At 30.6% G+C, this 22,487-nt stretch overlaps 1 protein-coding gene across 1 annotated transcript; it reads left to right on the top strand.

The window, feature by feature from the left end:
- The first annotated feature begins 11,209 nt into the window (after positions 1-11,209).
- LOC139485548 (uncharacterized) lies at positions 11,210-20,249 on the top strand. The gene is made up of 7 exons (XM_071270101.1): positions 11,210-11,470; positions 14,231-14,296; positions 16,531-16,626; positions 17,578-17,631; positions 18,523-18,579; positions 18,890-18,985; positions 19,511-20,249. Exons 1-7 carry the CDS (start codon positions 11,249-11,251, stop codon positions 20,102-20,104), a joined length of 1,185 nt encoding a protein of 394 aa, XP_071126202.1. The 5' UTR covers positions 11,210-11,248; the 3' UTR covers positions 20,105-20,249.
- Positions 20,250-22,487: the final 2,238 nt, after the last annotated feature.

The raw sequence follows: 22,487 nt of genomic DNA, 5'->3' as shown, positions 1-22,487 counted from the left end.
CCGATTTTTCTGCACAAAATTCGCATTTAGACAATAAATGTCTCATCCGAATGTTCGGGGCCAAAATATTTAAAAATCCACATTATATTTAAAAATGTGAAAAACATATAAATCAAAATTGAAAAAACAAACATAAACAAATTTGGACAAGCAATTAAAGCTTTACATGAAGAAGAATGTAAAATGACTTTGCAATAACACAATAACATTAAGGTCGTTATTTTTGTTGTTGCATATGCATTTTATTACAAATTGAGCATCCACAACATGTTTGTATCAAACGCAGATATGATCACGGTAAAAACAAAATGTCGCGCCCGATGTCATAGTGTAGCCATAGCGTCGACAGATTATTTCTGTCATTTTTTTATCATTCGCTTCTCTTTTACAGCATGTCACGTATTCAATATACATGTATCAATAACATGAGATTAAATAAAACATAAGTCATTAAAGATACCAGAGTAAAAGTTGTGAACGCACATTTTGTCTACACAAGACTTAATGAATGAGTCATCATTATCACACGATTAACAAACAGAAATTGAGATTGATAACGTACACAAAAAAACGGTGTAAGAATATCCCTACTTGTGATAGGCACCACTAGGTGGATTTATTGTTGGCGTATCTACATCTGTCATTTGTTGAAAATCGCATGTTGATATATTGATGTTTTCTTCTGATGTCGCCTAATTGTTGTCTTAAACTGAAATAGAACTGTACTTAAGGTTGAAATAGAATTAAAATGGGTTACTCTATTAGACAGTTACCTGATGACTAGAAATGGGGGAAATAAAAAATAAAATATCCAAAAAAATACAACGTAACATTGTTTTAAAACTATGTTCGTAACACTTATGATAAGTTGACCATTGCAAGCATAGTTATTCTGTGTTTATCTTGTCGTCGTGTGTCTTTATTTTATGTTATTTTTTTATAATAAATCTCTATGAATTATGCATATTATGAATTATTCTTGCCAAACATATTTTTATTTCGTATCCTGCTGCATTATTCAAGGAATGGGTGTTTTGCGCACTGAAATCAGTTCCATACTTTTATAAAATAACGTAGTAAATAGTAGTAATGTTGAAATATCAATTATAAGCTCCATCAACTTATACGAATGCTTTACATAGTGAATGTAAAATAAAAATTAAATTTAAGATATGAAACAGATAGTATAGCACACGACACTAAACAATAAATCATTAGTTACGCTTAAAACCAAATCGTCCATTACACGTAGAAGAACATCAAAACAGGATAATCTAAACATATCAACCATCCGAAAGATATTTGTACAAATTATACGCAATGAAAATGTATCCTTCAAATTCTACCAGAACAGAGGCAGGTACGTATATATAACAGGCGTATGGTACTCTAGGCCGTAACAACGACTAATTGGTTCTAATTTAAGCATATTCTTCGAAACTAGATTGGAAACACACGATCCTACGATGCATCTAATCAGGTTGACTTGATATATAAATTTTGAGAGCCAATTCATAATCTGTATACATTTATAAAATATATATTCGTATAATTGACGCATTCAAAATTTCGAAAAATTTCAAAAGTACGAAAAACGCAAAGGGAATCTGATCGAAATTTCACTTTGAGTTCCATTTCTTGTTATAATAATACTTTAATCTTAACACTACTTAATTACATATATTTGGATCAAGGGAACTATAATCAGAACATATCTTAAAATCAAAGTGTTATCATGTTATTGAATAGAAATTGACAGTGACTCAAAAGGAAATGTTACTTATGATATGAAAGTTCAGACTATGTGTTTTCATGTAACCTCTATTCATTATTAATAACAAAAGCTTTGAACAATGCTTCAAGTTCCTATTTTTTAATCTGATTTGTACAAACTTAAGTAAAAGTACAACGACTTTCAACTAAAATACATATGAATTTCCAAAATAATGAATCGTATAAATTTAAGTTTAACTTTTGCATACAAGGTATTTATGAAGATATGTATACGTATGTATACATAATGGTTGCCTTATTCAAAAATATTTTTTGACATGAACTACTCTTCGAAAGGAATTTTCATGAATGAAATATAAAAGAAATCTGATTTGGTATCATTATATAATTATTTTTATATAGTGCAGTGTTATAAGTGAAATATCTGTAAATGGAGGCGTTTTACTGAGGTATCTTCCGCTACTCTTTACCATCGAAATAAGAACTTTCAGAAACTTAGCTAGATTAGGAAAGTTGTGGAACTCTCATGGGGATGTTCATCGCTATGAATGTTTTTGCAAATGTAGAAAAAAAAACAGTTATATATATATAAACGGGGATTATATAGTTCCGAACTCCGAGGAAAATTCATAACGGAAAATCCCAAATCGATTGGATAAATCAAAAGCTCACAAACATTTAAGCGATTGATGTTGTAGTGTATCAAGGTCTGAGTTCAAATCTCTAAGAGGGACAAAACTTTTTCAACATAATAATCTAGTTTTTACACTGGATTTTTTTTAACTTTTAGACTACATATATAAAAAAAATATGGCCTTCAAAATACCGCTTCCATTTTTAACTTGACTGAAGAGACATAAATTGTCGAAATCCGGATATGGTGTACAAATTTTTTTTGTTTGCACCTCATGTTTGCGGTATACCATCTTTTCCTTAAGTTTATGATTTTCTGTTCGGTAATAAATTAATAATAAGATCTTTTTGTTACATTTGATGATCCGTGTATTTGGAAATTGCAAATGACAGTAAACAGGGTTTAAGAAAATAAGTTGCTCGACCTGCTAGTGAAACGTTTTGTTATAATATTTCTTTTCACTTATTTTGTCTTTTGAAAAAATGGAAAGACGAAATCGATTAACTTGGTTTTTTTTTTTTTTTTTGTTTTATTTTACTATTTATTTTATTAATATATACATTTGCACATGTGAATTTTTGTTAAGCCTACATAAATAAATATATATATATATATACAAATTTATTGGTTTTAGCCACATGCCGGCTTACAAATTGGACCTCGTATCTTAATAAGTAATATAGATTGTTTACAAGCCTGATGACTGAATGAATATAAATAAAATCCCAGTAACACTTATATAATTTCATATTTAGTGGAAGTGCATTGCTACTCAAGTGTGATCGATACATATTAGGTAGCCTAGCAATATGAGATGTTGTCATCTCTTCTGTCATTCAACGTTTTATTTTAAAAATAAAAACAATCTAGAATCCATGATATTAAATGCAACCTAACCTAGTCTAACAGAACTTAGAATGTATATGGATAAACGTTTGTTTGCAAATATTGCATGCATATGAGAACCTGAACATATTGATTGAGCATGATTTATCGAAAAGTGACACGATTCCCTACTCGGACACATTATCATTACTCCCAGCTAAGCGGTTTTTGCTCTAATTCTTACTTTAAAAATAACGATACATTTACTAGTCATTCGTTGGAACGAACCCATTACTGTGAATTCGATACTTCTGTCTAACGGAAGATATTATTTAAACGAGTATCCCAACAATGTGTCTTAAAAAGCTGTCGTTAATAGAATAATTGTTTTGTTTTAAAGATGCGATCACGAAAGAGTTTTATTCGGCTGTAAACATATACATTTACTTTTTAAGATCACGAATATTAAGGTAGATACATGGTATACCGCAATCTTGGATTGTACAATCACAGTAAAAAAATCGGTCTAGTTATTTGCCCAAATCAGCAAATTTGGAAACAGATTTGCAATTTAATGGTTAGACTGTTCATTTATATAAGAAAAACTCGTTAATTTCTTATATTATTCAAAACATTTGAACAAATATCATTTTTTTTTTTTTTTGGTTTTTGAAATCATTTTTTTCAAATGATCCATTTGAGGGGAGATAACTCTATAAGTACAAAATTTATACTGGGCTAATAGGGAATTTTTTATTTTTTCTTGTGGCAAAAAAACAAGTTCGGTGACACCATCTTTTCTTTTTATTTTCTTAAAACATATTTTTATGCACTCTTATGTGTTTTTTCATGAACAAACTAACCAAATTTAGGCAATTTTTAACGACTCATAGCTTGAAAAATAGCACGGTGACCCATACTTTTTATCATATTTTTGAAAAAAGCATACTAAAATCTTCATTTTAGCAAAATATAAGAAAAATCTGTCACAAAAAACATTTACTTATGATCTACCTTAAGTGATATAAAAGTTGATCGATATGCATAAAACCATATTTTAAAGGTAGGCAAATCTGGTCTAAATATGATTAAATGGACTTTTTATGTTCAAACATAGGTATGCTTTGACTTCATCTACTCCAATGCTTTCTTCAGATTTAAATTCGAAAAAGATGCACGTACGTGTAAAAGGGAATGCAAACGTATCTGTTTTCAGAAATAATAAAGACAAAATCTAGAAAGTTCAATATTTCAATGTATTCATAGCAAAAATGTACTCATACTTATCATTCTTAGAAAGCAATGAATGAGAAGATATCTCCCACGTAAACAATATAATAATAGTATTCGTAAACGTAGAAAAAAATTGTCGATTTAGAGTAAAAGCGGAAATATAAGTAGAAGCACATATGATATGAAGAAACTAGTGAATTACAACATCTGATAACTGGTAACTTATCATTATGTTCATCAATCTAAAAGTTTGACATTTCGTCATATATTTAATAGGCTTCTTTCATTGGTTTAGTGAGATCGTGTATTGGCCTATGATTCCTAAATCTGATTGTTAAAACAGCTCATTCAGTAAAACAACTCAAACAGTGGGCGTAATGAATGGACGAAAGGCTGGAAAATTTGAAACTATTTATATTTTTATAATCATGTGCTAAATACAAGGTATGCAACATTATAAATTCAATAGAAAAATAAAACAATTAACAATCAGTAATGAGGTAAGTCAAACTAACAAGTTTAATTGGTTAACATTAGAGAGTTTAAATGTAGGATATCTGGTAGCCAAATTAACATATGTGTTTCCTTCGGATTAACAATTGCAATAACAAATTTTAACTAAAACAGCATTATATTCAGACTTTTGTTGAATCGATATGTCCTTCGGTGAGAGGATTATGACATTGTAATAGTATCGGTAAGCATTAAATTAATATCTTTAAAGTTCAAATGAATTTGCAATAGCGGATACATATTAGATAATGTAATGATATCAGGGTTCAAACGCGAGGGGTTATATATGAGCAATTGAAGTCGTATAATCTTACAGACCGCTTTATTTTACTTTACTAAGTACTTAAATCCATGTCGATTGATCGAGTTCAGCTGATTACTGGTCCTTTTCTTCTAGGAGGGTATCCCCAGCCTAGTAGTCATGACTTCTGTGTCGACATTAATTATCATTGATTTTCTCATAAATGTAATTTAATTGCTTAAACAACTGCTTTGTTGAAAATTTTATGAATTATCTACCCAAGTTTATCTGTTTCTGGAAATATGATATATTTTTTTCTGAATACTCTTCAACCTCACTCTTTCTTTCACCGTTTAATTTTGTTAGGGGGTTCTTTGATTCGAGCGTTACTGATGAATCTTTTGTAGGCTGCGTCTAGTGTTGAAACTTATATGCCTGGTATCGCTGATGAGTATTGATACAATGATGTTATTCATCTTGTTTGTAAATTTTCGGTTGTTTTTCGTATAGATCCAATATTAAAGTTGATAACTATTTCAAGATTAAATTTGGAAAGTCCCAAATAAAAGTTGATAATTTTGATAATTCCTAGATAAAAGATGGAAAATTCAAGGATTAAAGTTGTTAATTCCATAATAAGATTTGGAAACTCCAAGAATAGATTTTTGAATTCCAGGATTAAATTTGGGATTTCCAAGATTAACGTCAACAATTTGAAAAATTAAAAAAGGATAGGCCTTATACGCTTCCGTGTGGTAGACATCCTTCAAATAATCTATCGTCAACAAACTGCAACTTTCATTTCTGCTTGCTTATACATCCATACATTGTGTTATTGTAAAACTTGTTTGTTGCTTGTCTTTCATTTTTGCTTTGTGTTTTATCTATATGTACTTTTTATGTTTCTACGTTACAAATATGACGTGGCTCTGTCCTTATACCACACGTCATTGTGTTATTGTACGATGGCAAAATTATGTCATTTTGTGCTTCTTTGTTACATAGTTGTTTTTTTAGTGATTATGTTTATAAAACAATGTTGACTGCTGTATATTTGACATTTTTTCCTATTATTTCTGTTTGTTTTGTTCAATTGTTCGTTGTCAATATGGAATTGATGCGACTGTCATAAAGGTGAGAGGTTTAGCTAGCTATAAAACCAGGTTCAATCCACTTTTTTCAACTTAAGAAACTACCTTTACCAAGTCAGGAATGTGACAGTTGTTATTCATTTCTGTTTTGAATTTTCCTCGGAGTTCAGTAGTTTTCTGATTTTATTATTTGCAATGGTATAGTGACCTGTTTCAATATGGCAAACATTATCAATTTGCATTGATTGAGTACTCACAAAATCATGAAGAAGATTAATTACCAAATAAAACTGTAAACTATGGTCGTCGTATTGATATTTTTTAGAAGTTAAAACAACATTTTAATGACTGTTATAAATGAGTTTACTTCATGTACATCTATAAGTCAGGTTTTTGTTTTTAAACATTTTACGTTCACCCAAATTTATGATTGAAACCTTTAAGGTTCTAACCATGCGGACTTGAAAAAAGTTCCGGTTCAATTTAGTGTGTCTTGTAATTTTTGTATAAAACTAGATATAACATCTTTACAATATTAAGCACACGGATATGATAATTATTTTATATTTCATCAGAAATGATGTTCATTGTTATAATCTTCTACAAACGACAAAAAAGAAGATTATAAGCGAAGATTAATCTTTGCCACTATGAGCAAATGTATGTTTACTACGATTATTTTTCCTTAACGTAGTTATGGTTGTGTACTAACAGATTGAATCATAAAAAAGAGAATGAAATGTAGTTTTAATCACTTGGTTTTTGTATTTATATCGAAGAGACAACAACCGTTCGAAAGAGCGGAAAACAGCAGAAGGCCACCGAAAGGTCTTCAATACCGCAAGTAAATCCCGCACCCGAAGGTGTGTTGATTTTTAACAGTTTCTTAAATTTATATATAAAATCTACAAAAATACTTTTTTCCAACAAAACAATTCATATTCCAAGCCCCTTTGGTCCCTTTTTTATTAACAATACTAACACGAGTTTTGAATGTATTCCTCAAACTTGTGCTGCATGTTACTTTAATTTAATAGTTTGGTTGAGCAACCTCTTTATCAGTTCCCAAACAACTAACAAATATTTATACAAATGTGATAACACGTGATCAATTGTAAAACTTTTGCAATTTGAGTTTATTATGGTGGAAATCTGCTTTCCTAAATGTAAGTTTTAATTTTTGTCATTGGAAACTTAAATTTGTAAATCAAAACAAAAATCAAAACAAAATAATTGCAATGTTTAGAAAGTATTTTAGAAAAGTCTTCAAAATCTTAAAATGAAAGACACCCCGTAATGATTTTGCAAATCGGTAAGAAGGAACATAAAAAAGGCAACAGTAGTATACCGCTGTTCAAATGTCATAATTCGATTGAGAGAAAGCAATGAGGATAACAAAGTAAAACCGAGGTAAACACATAAACTTTAGATGAAAACAACGAAATGAAACTCAGAAAAAGGTATTTTTTCCTAAACAAAGGCTGAAAAGATATTCGCTCTTTTTTGTTTCTCTTTAACAAACCCGAACAGGCCATTCAATTAAGCCAGAATAGTATACCGAGGAGGAGAGGACATATCACTATTTATTGAGTAAATATTACTTCTCAGAATCTCCCAATTTTTAACATAAAACAATCATCATCTCCCTAAGTGGCAGACCAACAATTCAAAGCTCTGTTTGCCCTTTTGCTTCAAAGTGTAACAGATTAGAATGATGTCTTTCCTTTCAAGAGAAAGACAATTACCCAATGCAGGGTATTAGCCTAAGCAGTTGCCAAAAATTGAATGATAAAGACGACAATGCTTTTATATCTTGTTTAATAAGATATCATAAAGTATTAAATTGACCAAAATCGCCTATCCACCAATGGCATTAAGTAATATATGTGTAAGAAGGAGATATCACTGGTATATGCGGTAGGAATAGTTTTAAAAAACATCCATCTAAACCTATGAAAAATATCGCCCCTCAAACCTGTAAGAGATGCAAAACTACTCAGCACAGTGCTGTCTACGGGCCTATCAAAGGTATAAGTGCTCTGAAGACAAGTTAATTTCAGTTGAGACGCAATTGATACTTGGGAGTTAAAGAGGGAATTTATTAATTAGAAGCAGCATGTGTTTGTATACCAGCAGTTTCACCTACTTTAGCAGCAGTAGATATGGTAAACTGTCAATTATCAATTAAAGCCATGTCCTAAAACGCATTTGCGGTGGTACTGAACACCATTAAAAAAGACCTAGGACTTTTTTATGACTTCTATTGTCCACAATGTATTATACCTAACTGTATTACCTTACTATATAGTTGCACAATACTTGTTATGTCAGGTTACTACATTCTTAAATCAAATATCGTGCGAATTTTCCGCAACCTCTTTTTAGTTGTCGGTCTCATGTTATACTAATCATTCTGAAGATATGTCTCGGGGCAGGTCATATAGGACAGCTTCAATAAACAAAACCTTTGTATCTACAATGATTTTATTTTTAATTAGCAGTTTTCAGTAGTGTCAGTCTAAGTCATTTGTGTTTTTTAAAGTACATTGTCAATGCTTATAATGTTAGCTGCATTTCTACATAAGAATGACTGTAATATCTTACCCTCTCTATGAATAAATAACATAACAAAAACAGTTGTGCACTACTGAATAACCCGCAGTGGGTTATTTAAAAGTGTGCATTACATTTTGCGTTTATTCGATTAGAAAGACAAATATCACAGTCGTTTTGAATAGACAAAAAAATAATATTACAGTAATGCCTTATTATTCAATTCTAAATACATCTTTAAGAATTAAATCCCGAAAACATATTGAAGATGCCATGAATACATTATTGTTTTTGTCTATGCGCTGATAGACAAAAAGAAACTGTCAGCCGATCAGAAGATGTGTTACATCCGAAATTGAATTGAACATAAATAGAACCAAACATTTATAACAAAATAAAACAAATTTCAAGGCAAATTGAAAAAGGGGAAAAGTCTATAAAATCTAACTTGGTACATGTATTTTCCAATTCAAATGATTCTCTTTGTTATATCTATAAATAGCGTTAATAAATATAAAAACTTTTAAATTTCCTTATGTACTTTTTATAAATATATTACTCATTTAAACGTAATTTTCATGTATAGAAAATACTTTCAAGGCAGTTTTTCAAAGGGGTTAAGCGATCAGGTAAGTCTTTTATTTCCAATGTTTTATTCGTATACGTATCCTGCATTTGAGTTATACTACATTGACTTCGCAATGTCAATTGCAAAATGAAATACTTTTAATGGCAATGCAACATTCGTCCCTTCTAAATCTTATATAATTGAGAGACAGAATAAAAAAAAACTTGCACGTTTTTAACATAAGATAATCAGAACATTTAAAGGAAAAGGTAATTTAAAACAAACATAACAGTAAAAATGTGAGGACTTTGCATACTGCAGTGACATAAAGATTTATATAAGAGAATTATAAAGAATCAACGTTAAAAAAGTGAAAACTTGTTTTTTGTTTGGTTTGTTATTGTGCATTATTTTCACGTTGTCATGAAGTGCATGTTCAGTCATAGATGTTGCATTTTATGATATAAAGAATATAACTTTTGTAATATGTCGACCAATGAAATTAAGGCAACATACGAAACTTATTATGTAAATTATTAGGGAATATTTTGATTGAATTGAAAAAAAAATCAGTTTTAATATATAAGAACATAAAGTAGCCGAACTATAACTTCTCATGTGTTTTATTCAGCAAAAAAACATATATATGTACCACCAAGTAAAGTTTAGCATGAACATGATTATTTTATGAGGAATCGAAAATTTTCAAATTTGTGTTCTAAATTTATGAAAATAAAATCCATGTGACTGTAATAGATTATGTTAAAAAGATATAAATTTCTCAAATTTTACTTCCTTTTGTTACACTTTTCCTAATAGGATAAAAATAGAAAATAAAGGATGTTTACAATTTCTTTGCAATTTAATGTTCTAAAATCGATTAACTTTTGATATAAATCTGTTACTATTTTTATAATTTATGACCGATGATACATTTAAGATTATGTTGTTTTCTTATCAAAAGGTGCAATGGATAAATATTGAATACACATCACTTATCCATATTTACAAATGCGTGTTTTATTTGGTTGACTAAATATGTAAAATAAAATGTATGTTGTTTTTATAATCTGTTTTGATGTGTAAGGGAATCATATAATAATAATAAAAAGATTTAAATGATTTGCTACGCTAAATATGTATTTCGTTGAAAAGAATATAAAATTCATGACTTCATCGTAAATTTAGGAAAATTATATGCCTTCCAAATGCTGTTCCGATTCCCAACATCACTGAAGAGACATTAATTGTTGTAATCCGGATATGGTGTACAAATACGTGCACCTCATGATAGCGATTTACCATCTTTCACGCTAGTTTATTGTTTTATGTTTGGTAATAAATTAATAATAAGATCCATGTTCAAACTTGTTAAATCTGGTTATCCGTTTATTTGGCAATCACTGATTTATTTCTTAATATACTTATTTCACTTTTTCGGTTGTTTGGAAAATGTTGAATGTGCTGTATCCATCCACCAAGAAGCTTGTTTTGCACGCACACGTATAAAAGTTGCAGGTTTTGATCAACGCAATTATAGGTTTGGACGTTTTTTTTTCAATTAAGACATGTTTATATTTTTATCATTTTATACCATCTTTTTCGAAATAGGATCCATTTTGTTACATCTGTTGATCCGGTTTTTTTTGGCATTCGCCAATGGCAGTAACCATTCTTCCGAATAAAATAAACAGACCGACGTGTAGCACACAGTGATTAAAAAATCTATATAAAAAAAGACAGGACTAACATTATATAATAAAGAATAAATACAATAATATTTCCAAATTACTAATACTACCATCGCCAAAATTAAATCGATTACTTTATTTTCAGGCGAATTTGTTTTCAAAGAAATGAAAATGCCAAATGGTACACAATCTGCTTCGACACCAACTACTAACAATGATTACACAACTGGATCACCACAATGGCTCATTATAGGAGTGATTGGCATCGTGTTAATCGTTGTATTTGTTGCAGTTGTAATATTACTTTTCCTATTTCGACGAAAAATACTCACAAAATGCATGTTAGAAGATTCAGAGAGTACTACAGATAACATAGACCAAAGAGAGGTAACTAATAGATTTTAGATTATAGTATATTAATAAACTTTGTTTGAACTTGAAAACCCTGATCACTAAGGTTCATGTTTATCAAGTTGTAGGTTTTTGATTAACACCAGTCATTGTTTATTAATTCAGACCAACAAAGTCTTGCGAAAAGATCTTCTGTAGGGTCAAATCTTATGTGTTTCCTGTTAATATATCACAATTCATTCGTATAAAAAAATCATCATTTTTGAATTAAGATATCAAATATGGAAATTTATCGTTTTAATATCGAACATTAAATTTCCAAAGAGGTCACTAACTTTTTAAATTCGTATTTTAATGTTATGTTACTTGATGACAAAATATATAACATATCATTAAGAAATAATATGATTAATATATTTCGTTCTGGTACTATAAAATCTTTAAAAAATAAGTTTAAAAATTGAACATCCAATATCGTTCATTTTTTTTTTTTTTTTTTTACAAAAAGTGAAGTGTGCTTCTCAATGTCATGTTGCCGAAATTAGGTATCAACATACCTATTTTTGTATTGACATTGAAAGTCAAAACGCATAACAGTCTAGTGCAGTAAAACTGGTACCTTTAGTGTTTCTATCTAGCTATAGTAGCAGATCTCATATCTTTTCTGAAACATATTATAAAGGTATGAACGACACTGCACAACAAGTATTAAAGTTAAGCTTGGTGTGATAGTATTGTATTTGAAGATCAGATCATAAACTGCTGATTTCGAGCATAAATGATGAGTCTTTGTAGACGAAACAGGCGTCTTGCGTAACGAATAATAAGCCTGGTATCTTTCGGGATCAATTATGTTTGTTAATTCCTACAGAAAATGCAGTAGTTGTTAAATCAGTCATTAGACTGTTTTTATAATAGTTTATCTAATTAAATGTATTGACCAAAAGCTATTACTACACAATTGAATGTTCACATTTGTCACGTTTGATCCATATTATACGCTTTCATTGTTTGTTTGTTTTAATTCATAAGAAATGCTTAAAAATACAGTATTATGGCTGGCAAGATTTTTATATATAACATACATTTGTGTCTGTACTGCAATATGACAGTATTTTTTTTCAGTGGTTCAGATGGTGATATGATCGTGCGTTTTGGTTTTGGCAGTCTTTATGAGTTACTTCTTTTTGAATTAGCTTTGGAGTTTGTTGGGTGTTTTTGTTGGTTTTTTTTATTTCATAGTAATACATCCTGATTATAGGTACCATATCAGGTGCTTTCGTTCATAACATCTTTATACATTGATCCGTTAAAACATTGCATTTGCTACAAAAGAAATACAATAGCAAATGTTATACGGAAATTGAACAATAAAAACAGTGAAGACGAGTAAACTAAATAGGTGTGCTTGACAACTTGGTATTAATATGACGTTATTTGAATACAAAGGTTGTTATAAAGCATGTTTATTACTTTAGATACAAATCAATAAGACAGATAAATGTTAATTTTCGTAGAAGAGTTTTTTCTGGATTTGTTTATTACCTTGTTTTTTTCTTTCAAGCGATTTATGAGATAGGAACATCGGTTAAGTCCTGTTGCTTTGATTACATAGCCAGAAATTAGTAATGTTTTTGCTAATTAATATTCATAATATGTAAATGATAAATGTACCACGTGAACATAGTTTGAACTGGACTGACTTGATATCATTAAAATCTTTAAAACACGGATATTATAAGTTGCCCGTCACAGAGTCCTTGTTTAAATAACTCTGATATTTGCGTAAAGTTGCAAGGCGTTCAAAATCAAAACAATGAACGCGAATGTATTGAATTTTCCGTGTTTTCGTGAGTTTATTCTTCTTGAAATATTGGCATTTTAACATTACGTGGAAACCTAGAGTTCAACGACTACACATGCAAGGTTTGGACTTGCTTAATCTTTGGACATTCAAGTTTCACCCTGGCAACCTGTTTTTCTAATGACCAATTTTCAACACAAAGTTTGCAAATTTAACGTTTCAGCCATTTTAGCCTGTATTTTATACTGCAATGTTAAAATCCTCTCGCTTCGATTTTTAAAATAGCTAAGGAACCTTGATTTTTGCAACGACAGTCATTATGTTTCGTTTAAATGATGTATATTGTTGTGTTTATCTATTTTCTACCCCGGCAATCTGTCTATCGCTTAAAGTAGGAGACATTTTTATCAAAATTCCCTTTCATTTTTATATTATTTCCGTGACCCGTATCCGATTTCTTCAGTATAATATTCAAATAGCCAAAGTGGCGTTGATTTCTGGACATGAAATGTATTGGATGTTCTTCTGCTGCACCATTAGTTTTCATTGTGATTTGTAAAGGTATAACATTAATATTTACAATAAATCACAAAAGCAATTTCATTTTTGGGTATTGAAAAGTTATTTTTGTTTTTTGACTTTTGGGTTTCTTCTTTTCGTATTAACTAAAAAAGAGGTTTCTAGATCAATAAAAAAATCCATAAAAGAATTTTGTGAACAATCGATTCATGAGGTTGTTAATCTCCAATTACACATAAGCCATCTTAAACTATAATTAATTTGTAAATAAGGATAAAAGACATTAAACAAATATTGTTGATTATCTGGACAGCTGTCGAATTTTCAGTCTGTAAATGCATAAATAAACTCATCATAGATACCAGGATTAAAATTTTATATTTACGCCAGACGCGCGTTTTGTCTGCATAAGGTTGTTGCACAACAAAATTTTCGTTATTTTGAGTTTATATTGGGTTTGGTTTTTTTTTCAGCAGGCAGAGGTTCGCGGTAGACGTAAAAAGAAGGACGACACAGTGATTGAAGAAGACGTTATTGAGGTTTGAATTTTTTTTTAATTTTACACATAGTACTATCCTATCTAGCCGTTTGTCGCTCTCCAAAGAAAGGTAAACATAAGAGGAGTTTAGACCAGTGCATAAGATTCCATATCAAAAGCTATTGTTACTCTTTCTTGTTAAAAACAAATATCAAACAATTTGAAATATCAATAACCATTTAAATTCGCTAAATATGTAAATAAAGACAATTTGCTAGCAATAGCACGATTAGAATAATTATGTTTTCATTATTTTCCCTCATATAGTGACTGGAGTTAAACAAAAAATTAAGTGCCATTTTGTTTTTATTATAAGTTTTCATTTCCTAATAATTACATTAGATGTATGTTTCATTATAACACGTTATTCTGATTGGCTAACTGCACATCACGTGCTATTCCTGAAACAATTGTACTAGACAATAACATTTATCATTCATGATGACACGAGGTTCCACAATAAAGTGCACAGGTAAATTAAATGAAAACTTGATAAAAATCGTGTTTTCATGATACTAGCTAAAAAATGTAATTATAAGTATTGAATGCTTCTTTTTGTAACTTTATAGGGTTGTAAAAGCGTTGACCGTGCGCACATTTTTAGTATGAAGCGCTTCAGCGCTTCATACAAAATGTACTTCGGTCAACGCTTTTACACCCCAATAAATTTACAAAAAGCAGCATTCAATTCTTAATAAAATCTGTGGATTAAAATAATTTTTTCGTCGTTGGTTTTTTTTTACTATGACGACGCTTGTTTTTGACTGATGAGTTTCAATATCATTTAGTTGTCTTTCGCCTCTCTTTTAAATACATATAATATTATATTTTTAGCTTTGCCATTATTGGACTAGTGGTAGGTGATATTGGTTTAATAATGTTTAGGCTTGTATGTGTATATCGTTGTTGTAAAACAAAATGTATTTAACACTTGCATGAATATCAGTATTGAACCAAAAATGTTTTATTATTCCAAACAAATTTTAAAAGTAAAAGTAAAAGGTTTCTCGTGCTCAACTACAGGCACAATGTAATTCACTTCAATTATGACCAAAAATTAGTTAGGTCAAACGCATGGCAAAGATAAGATAACCTCTGTAAACCATCAAACTGAACGTAGTCTAATGACTTGTAAGAGATATTGATATCATACAATTGCCTCAAAATTGCAATACAATTGCTTGCAAAATGTTATTTCTCCTTGTATCCAAATGAATAATGCGTGTTATTAATGTATACAAGTTTAAAGTTATCAATCCTATTACCATACTTAATTAATGTCAATTGGTCTAAATTTAGCACTTAAAGTTGTATTGTTATTTATAATCGGTGGCAACGTTAAACTTGTCAATAACTGACATATGAAATCCAACAGCAGCAAAAAGAAAGGGTATCTGTATCATTTATTTAATTAGAGCATTTTTTCTGGGGTTTTTGTTCTTTTCGTTAATAATAAAAATAATCAAAACAACATATAAGCGAATACAATGTATTAGCATACAACAGAAAAACTACAAAAAAGCTTCGTTTCTGTCGTCAAAGAGTTTTAAAGGTTCATCAAAAACATTGATTGTACAATAACCATTGTGCGATCGTTACCTAGATTTTATCCATATTTTGTTCATTGTGTTATCTGTCTTTCTTGGAACCATGTTTTTGGGGGTTTTTTTTTGGTTTTTTTTTGTATTGCATCGCTGGGTACACACTAACCTATTTGCATCTAGCCATTTTGGTATATTTTAACTTATTGTACGTGAACTCTATTTTCCTACGTATATAAAACCACAAGTTCCTGTTCAAGAAAATCGAAATACATATTTTATATTAAAGTTTTATCTATTTCTCTTGCTTCTTTCAACACTATGCTATAAAATAGAAATGCTGTGTGTCGTGCAGTTAAAGAAACTTATAAAATCAAAGTCGGTAGGTTTACTTTTTGTGAAGTTACTGTAATAACTTTTATATGAAATAAGTTATTGTAAATAAAGGTAACAGTAGTTTACCGTTGTTCAAAGTCATAAATCAATTGAGAGAAAAAAAAATCCGGCTTACAAACTAAAACCGAGGGAAACACATCAACTACAACGAAATGACCGAAACACTGAAGTGCATAAAAATCAAATGCAAACGCAACATACATAGAAAAGAAATATTTGATTACAACTGCCATATTCCTGACTTAGTACATTTATATTCAAATCGAATGATACAAATCTGGATTTAAATATTTTGTAGATGACAGTAGACGCTGAAGTACTGGACAAGTCAAGCAGTAGTCAATACATAAATTGTGACATTTTAACAACACGTTATGTTGAGGATCCAACAAAGGTAAATAACATTTTCTTACTAACTTTTATTGTTCGTATCAAAAATGTCAACTGTGCCCTACTAAATGAGATTTTAGCCATTCAAATATATTCATACTTAAACAGCCAAAATTCATTGACAACCATCCTTTTTTATCTGGTTAATTACGACGCCTATTTGTTTTGTAATGGAACAGCTGCTATTCGCTCGTACAATAAAATATTATATGTTTTCGGCTATTAGTTTGAATTTCCCTTTGGTATCTTTCGTCTGTCATTTATAAAAAACGGTACTTTTAATTTAAAATTTCCATTTTACACAAGTTACACGTCAGATTGACCTGATGTCATGCGTCCTCCAACGTAATGCAAAATACGTTGTGACAATTTTTATTCGTGTGCATGTTAAACAAGTTTCGTTGTAGAAGGGTCTAAATACAGCACAATCAACATTTTACAAAAGACCAAAAAGTGAAAAAAAAGTATATTTTATGAAGACCACAAAAAACATGTCGCTTGTGAAATTGAGGTACCGATTGACCATGTTGGTCAACTTATTCGTGATAGCATCCGTAAAACTTATGTATTGTTAAATTCAGACATAAATCTGTTGAAACAATTGTAGTGTAAGGAGAATATCCCTGTTAATAAAGTATGTATAGCGGGAACATGCACGAGCGTATCGTATTAACTGATATGTGTTAATGCCATACACTGGAGCTGCGGGTGTGTTACTGCTGAGAAATGAAAAGTTAACAGAAGGATACATCAATGCAGATATACTTTATTTTTGACATGGCTACATTATTGAAAAATCTTCTTAGATATGCTGTGCATTTAGACTTTTGAATTCAAATTCTAATTTCAACATATTTTGAAATTGATCATGTGAGAGAAATTGCATGGAAAAATTGGTCTTTACTCTTTTATTGTCAGATGATAATAATAATACATGTATATCAAACTTTTTCAGAAAATAAGTAAAAGGAAAGACCCTAACCAAATGTACGACTACGTTGTTAAACCGGTTAGTACTTATGTCGTTACATAGGTTTCAAAGTTAATATATATTTTGCGTTCAAAAACCAAATAAAAACTGAGCTTTTCATTGAAAAACAATGATGAAAAAACAAGACTGAACAAAGTTCAATTAAGGGGGTAGACCTTGGTTCAGGGAGATAACTCTTTAAATCAGTTAAACGTTTGTAAAAGTCAAGTTCATCAATGTATTTTAAGCATTTACCTGAAACAGATTGAAAATAATCTATGTAACCTAGAAGCTTAGAATATTTTTTTGAAAATTGTTGACACAAACGTACTGATGATTTTAAGAGTTATTTTCCTTAACCTAGGTCTACCTCCTTAAATCGAACATTGATAAAAGTTTTAATTTGCTAATTCTAATTTGGGGCTAAATGTATAAGCACAAACCTGTTGAAATACAATGATTTGCGATTCCATACACCAGACTAAGTCAAGTTCAACCTCTTAATGTGCGCTGGAATCAAACAATATTAATCATTAATCTATTTTGCAGTTGAAGAGTATTGAATACCAAAAAAAATCAAAACATTTCAACAAATTAGCCTTATACATAGTCTTGCTTTATTAATTTATTGTCTGATTATCAACTTTATCTAATAAATTAAAGCAACGAAAAGAGATACTTGTTTTCGGAATTGCGAGTTTACAAATTATAAAATTCTTTTTGTTTTTTTTTTGTTCAATTATTTAAAGTCATTTTTCATCCCATTGTACTTTTTATAATGCATTTTATTTTCATTATTCATGTTTTAGATAAACAGTAAAAATAATTTGAAACCCCAAATCTAATTATCTCAACAAAGCAATAATATAAGTTTCGTGTCAAAATCATTCTACAATATATATATAAACAATATTTTATCTCAACACACAGATTTTAGAAACAAGTGGCAATCATACGTATGACTATGTCGACCAAGCAACTATCAAGGTATTTACTTATAGATAAATGTATATTATTTTGTCGAAAAAACTGTTAATTAAAATGTAATTCATAATGCCCAATTAAAATATGATTTTAAACATATTGAGGTTTCTGACGCATGAATTTCTATGGCAAAGTGAACTGGTCATCTTTAGATTATCTCTTTTACAATTTCTCGTTCCAGATATTAAAAAAAGTTTATAATTGGCGTCATGAAGAGGACAAAAGTATGCCCTTTTTAATCCTTGAATGACCAAAAGGTTAGAGACAAATTGTAACTATTTTTGTTAACAACAAGAAAATATTATACTTTCAGAATTGTTTTGCTCAGAATGACAACGGTTATATGATTGAGGAAAGCGAAGTCAAAGATACAACTCAAACAGATAAAGCACAAACGTTTGTGCACAAGGTAATGATTACTTGTATACATTTCATACTGTATTTCTGACTTATATTTATGAATTTAAAGGAAGAAATTAAGGTGACGAGTGCACGTATACTCTTCCGGTGCACCTGAGATTATTCCCGGTTTTAATATTTTTTTCTTGGAAAAAGGAATTGGGGGTGCTCATTCTGAATTTTTCCGTGGTGACTTTTCATTCTTTTGTTTTACATAGCTGTGTCAATATTTCGACATATGATTTGAATTTCCCTTTCTTTTATGATGAAAATATTCCAATGAAAGTTTTCTTTTATAAAACTTTTTAAAAATCGCTTTGGTTACAATAATTACTTAACTCTACAATTTCTAGTAAACCCGGTTGAATCTAACGTAATGCCTCCAAATTTGTAGCCGAATTAACAAAAGAAAACATAGTTTTAAAAAGCCAAACTGCTTTGATCATTGTTAAACATTGTTTACATGTCAAAGAGAATGCAATGCATTTAAATAACTAGCTGCCTGCTTCTGCTATATTTGTACTATCTATTTCAGACTCGAAGGAAGAAACTACACCAAAATGCATCAAAGGTTGACAAATCTGGGAAACCAGTTAAGTCTGGAACAAAAGGTGCATTTGGGTCATCTCAGCGTCAGGTGGGGAAAGGAAAAACACAGAGAGCGGAAAGAGAGGCCAACCATTTCAAGAAGAAAGACCATGCTAATCCTTTAAAAAAGATAGTTGATGTGACCAGGAGTACAGAAATGACATCCCAAAGTGATTTATACGTAGACATGAATCAGACTTCGTGTTACCAATCTCAAACAGAAAAATATTCAGCGAAAAGAAAAACTACCGGTCAAAAACAAAAAAATAAATTGAGGTCTTTTGTAGATAAATCTCCCCCAAATATTCAACAAAATTATGAAAATGTCGACTTGAAGAATACAGATGCAGAAGTGAAAGCAACAGAACATGAATCTGTAGAATCAGATTATGTAAATATAAGTTCTTCTCCTTCCGTATCAACAGACTCAAATTCGACAGATTTTTCATCAGGTCCAGATGAACTGCATGGAAACACCATAATATATAAAGCTAAAAAAGTATATATTACAAAGATGTATTCAGTCAACGATGAAAAGTGAAATGTACAAATCAAAGATATAAAAGACGTAGCTGCATGGGGAATATAGAAAATCTATTGATAGAAAATTTTGGGGCTTGTGTTTTATTGAACAAAGGAAAGAAGCAAAGTGAAAACATTTTTTAAAGTTATATGGTAACCATTTTATGATTTGGAAGGTCTGTGTCACAGATAGCTAAAAATGTGTTCCTCTTGCCATAATAACAATCCTGTTTCCCTTTACTCGTTTATGACATCCCCTAATGAAACTTTTTTTTACAGATTTTTACTTAAATATGCATGTTTTATGCCGGCGTCAAACATTGGCGTATAGACCGACGTGCACCAAACGTACAGAGAAAATTGACAAAGTCGGTATACGTTAGTTTCACGCCAAAGGAACGCTTTAGCAATCGATAAATGCGCGTTGCATTAGTTTTAATTACGTCGAAAAACTAAGGTATACGCTTGGTGAACACTACAACTCGAGGAAATTTTTATGCAGCATAAAAATTTTCTTCCAGCTCAAGCTTGTGTCTAGCGTATACATGTACGCTACACGCACGTTATACATACGCACAAGCGCGTTGAACGCAATACAGATAAGTTTGAGACACGTTAAGGGTACGTTGTATACGCTACGAGATTGTTCGACTTTGACTCAAAGGTATGTGTGTGTGTGTGTAACAAACACCTCATTATAGAACGCCCACGATACGACCGGGACGCGTCTCAAATAAGTTTGAGAAACGTGTTTCCTTCGTAGTGTGCATTCCATCTACATTAGACAAACGCCAAGCATACGCATCAATACCTTTCTTGAACGCCCGATAAACGCTTAGGTACACTTCTCGTACGCCCAATACACGCTTTAATCTCGTTGTGTACACGTTACAGATACGATTGACAGATTGAATGCATCCAGAAATTACTAGCGTAGTGGCAGCGTACATTACTTTTTAACACACCCGGCGTACGTCGGAGCTATACGCTGATGTGTGTCGCCGTTATTGGTCTTTGATGCATGATTTGTTTTATTAATTGCTATTTGTTTTTAACTAGCTGTCAGTTTCAAATTCTGTGGTCTCTCAGATCTGTACTTAATTTCTTTTTGGTATTGGAATGTATAAGTACCTGTCAGTTTTTCTGCTTTGTATCAATTTGATGTGTTAAGCTCTTTTCAACTGATTTTTATACTGTTACAAAACTGGGTCAGGTTAGGGGGAGGATTTGGCGCTATCAATGTAGATTTACCCTGAAATATTTTGTATGTGCCTGTCCCAATTCAGGAAAATGCATTCAGTGGTTGTCGGGTGTTACTGTGTATCATATTTTTTTGTCATTTTGTTTTGTACATAAATCAGGCCAGTAGTTTTCTCGTTTGACTTGTCATTTTTGGGCTTCTGTGTATTTGTTTATGTGAGTTTTGTTCATTGTTGAAGGTCGTAAAGTGACCTGTTAACTTTATATGAACTTTGTGAATCACCAAGTTTAAATTTGATAATCGATTCATGGTTTGTATCTTTAGTTGTTTGTTGAGATATTTTGCTTCTATTGTATGTTTTATTTCTACAAATATTTGTCATAATCTTGCCTGTATTTGTCGTTGATTATCTACATTTTAAAACTACTTTAAACTGTTTATTATTAAAAAAAAATTATGTGTTCCATTGTTTTTGTATTGTATAGATATAAGAAGATATGGTATGAGTGCTAATGAGACAACTCTCAATCCAAGTCACAATTTTCAAAACAAAAACCACTATAGGTCAAAGTACGGGTTTAACACGGAGCCTTGGCTAACACCGAACAGCGAGCTATTAAGGACCAAAAAATGTCTAGTGAAAAAACAGGAAAACAGGAAAACCGACGGTACTATCTATATACAAAACGAGAAACACTTATTTACAACATCAACAAGCGACAATTACTGAACATCGGGTGTATATCTGACCCTATGTTTATTCATTGTTAGCAACAAATAAAGTGTTGCATGTGTGTGTAATCGTCGATTATGATTATACAACTTATCGCTTGGCTTATTGTCATTGCATATTAAAATGACATTAAAAAAATTGCTGTGATGTCTCCCTTGCAGCTCCTACTACGTAATCAGTGTCTGGGCAGAAAGTTGATAGACCAGATCTAAAAAGAATTCATCGCAAGGTTCCAAGACCTTGATGATAAATATTCCTTCTCAACTTCACAAATGATAAACGATGATATCGAATTATAGATTATTCGAATTGATGTTGTTTTTCATCTAAATAGCGTATTTTCAAATTGTCTTTATTAATATTAGTTTTACTAATAAGTCTGTTTTTTTGTGTCTGTACTTCCTGTCATACTTTAAACAACAATTTTTTTTTATATCTACCCGTGTGACTTCCAACGCGAGATTCTAT

The sequence above is a fragment of the Mytilus edulis genome, chromosome 8 (assembly GCF_963676685.1).
Source record: "Mytilus edulis chromosome 8, xbMytEdul2.2, whole genome shotgun sequence".
Lineage (NCBI taxonomy): Eukaryota > Metazoa > Mollusca > Bivalvia > Mytilida > Mytilidae > Mytilus > Mytilus edulis.
This window is presented reverse-complemented; position numbering and strand designations above follow the sequence as displayed.

Coding starts and splice junctions, on each gene's coding strand:
- LOC139485548 (XM_071270101.1), top strand. CDS start 11,249: ATGAAAATGCCAAATGGTACACAATCTGCTTCGACACCAACTACTAAC. Junction 16,627..17,577: donor ATGTTGAGGATCCAACAAAG/GTAAATAACATT, acceptor AAACTTTTTCAG/AAAATAAGTAAAAGGAAAGA. Junction 17,632..18,522: donor ACGACTACGTTGTTAAACCG/GTTAGTACTTAT, acceptor CTCAACACACAG/ATTTTAGAAACAAGTGGCAA.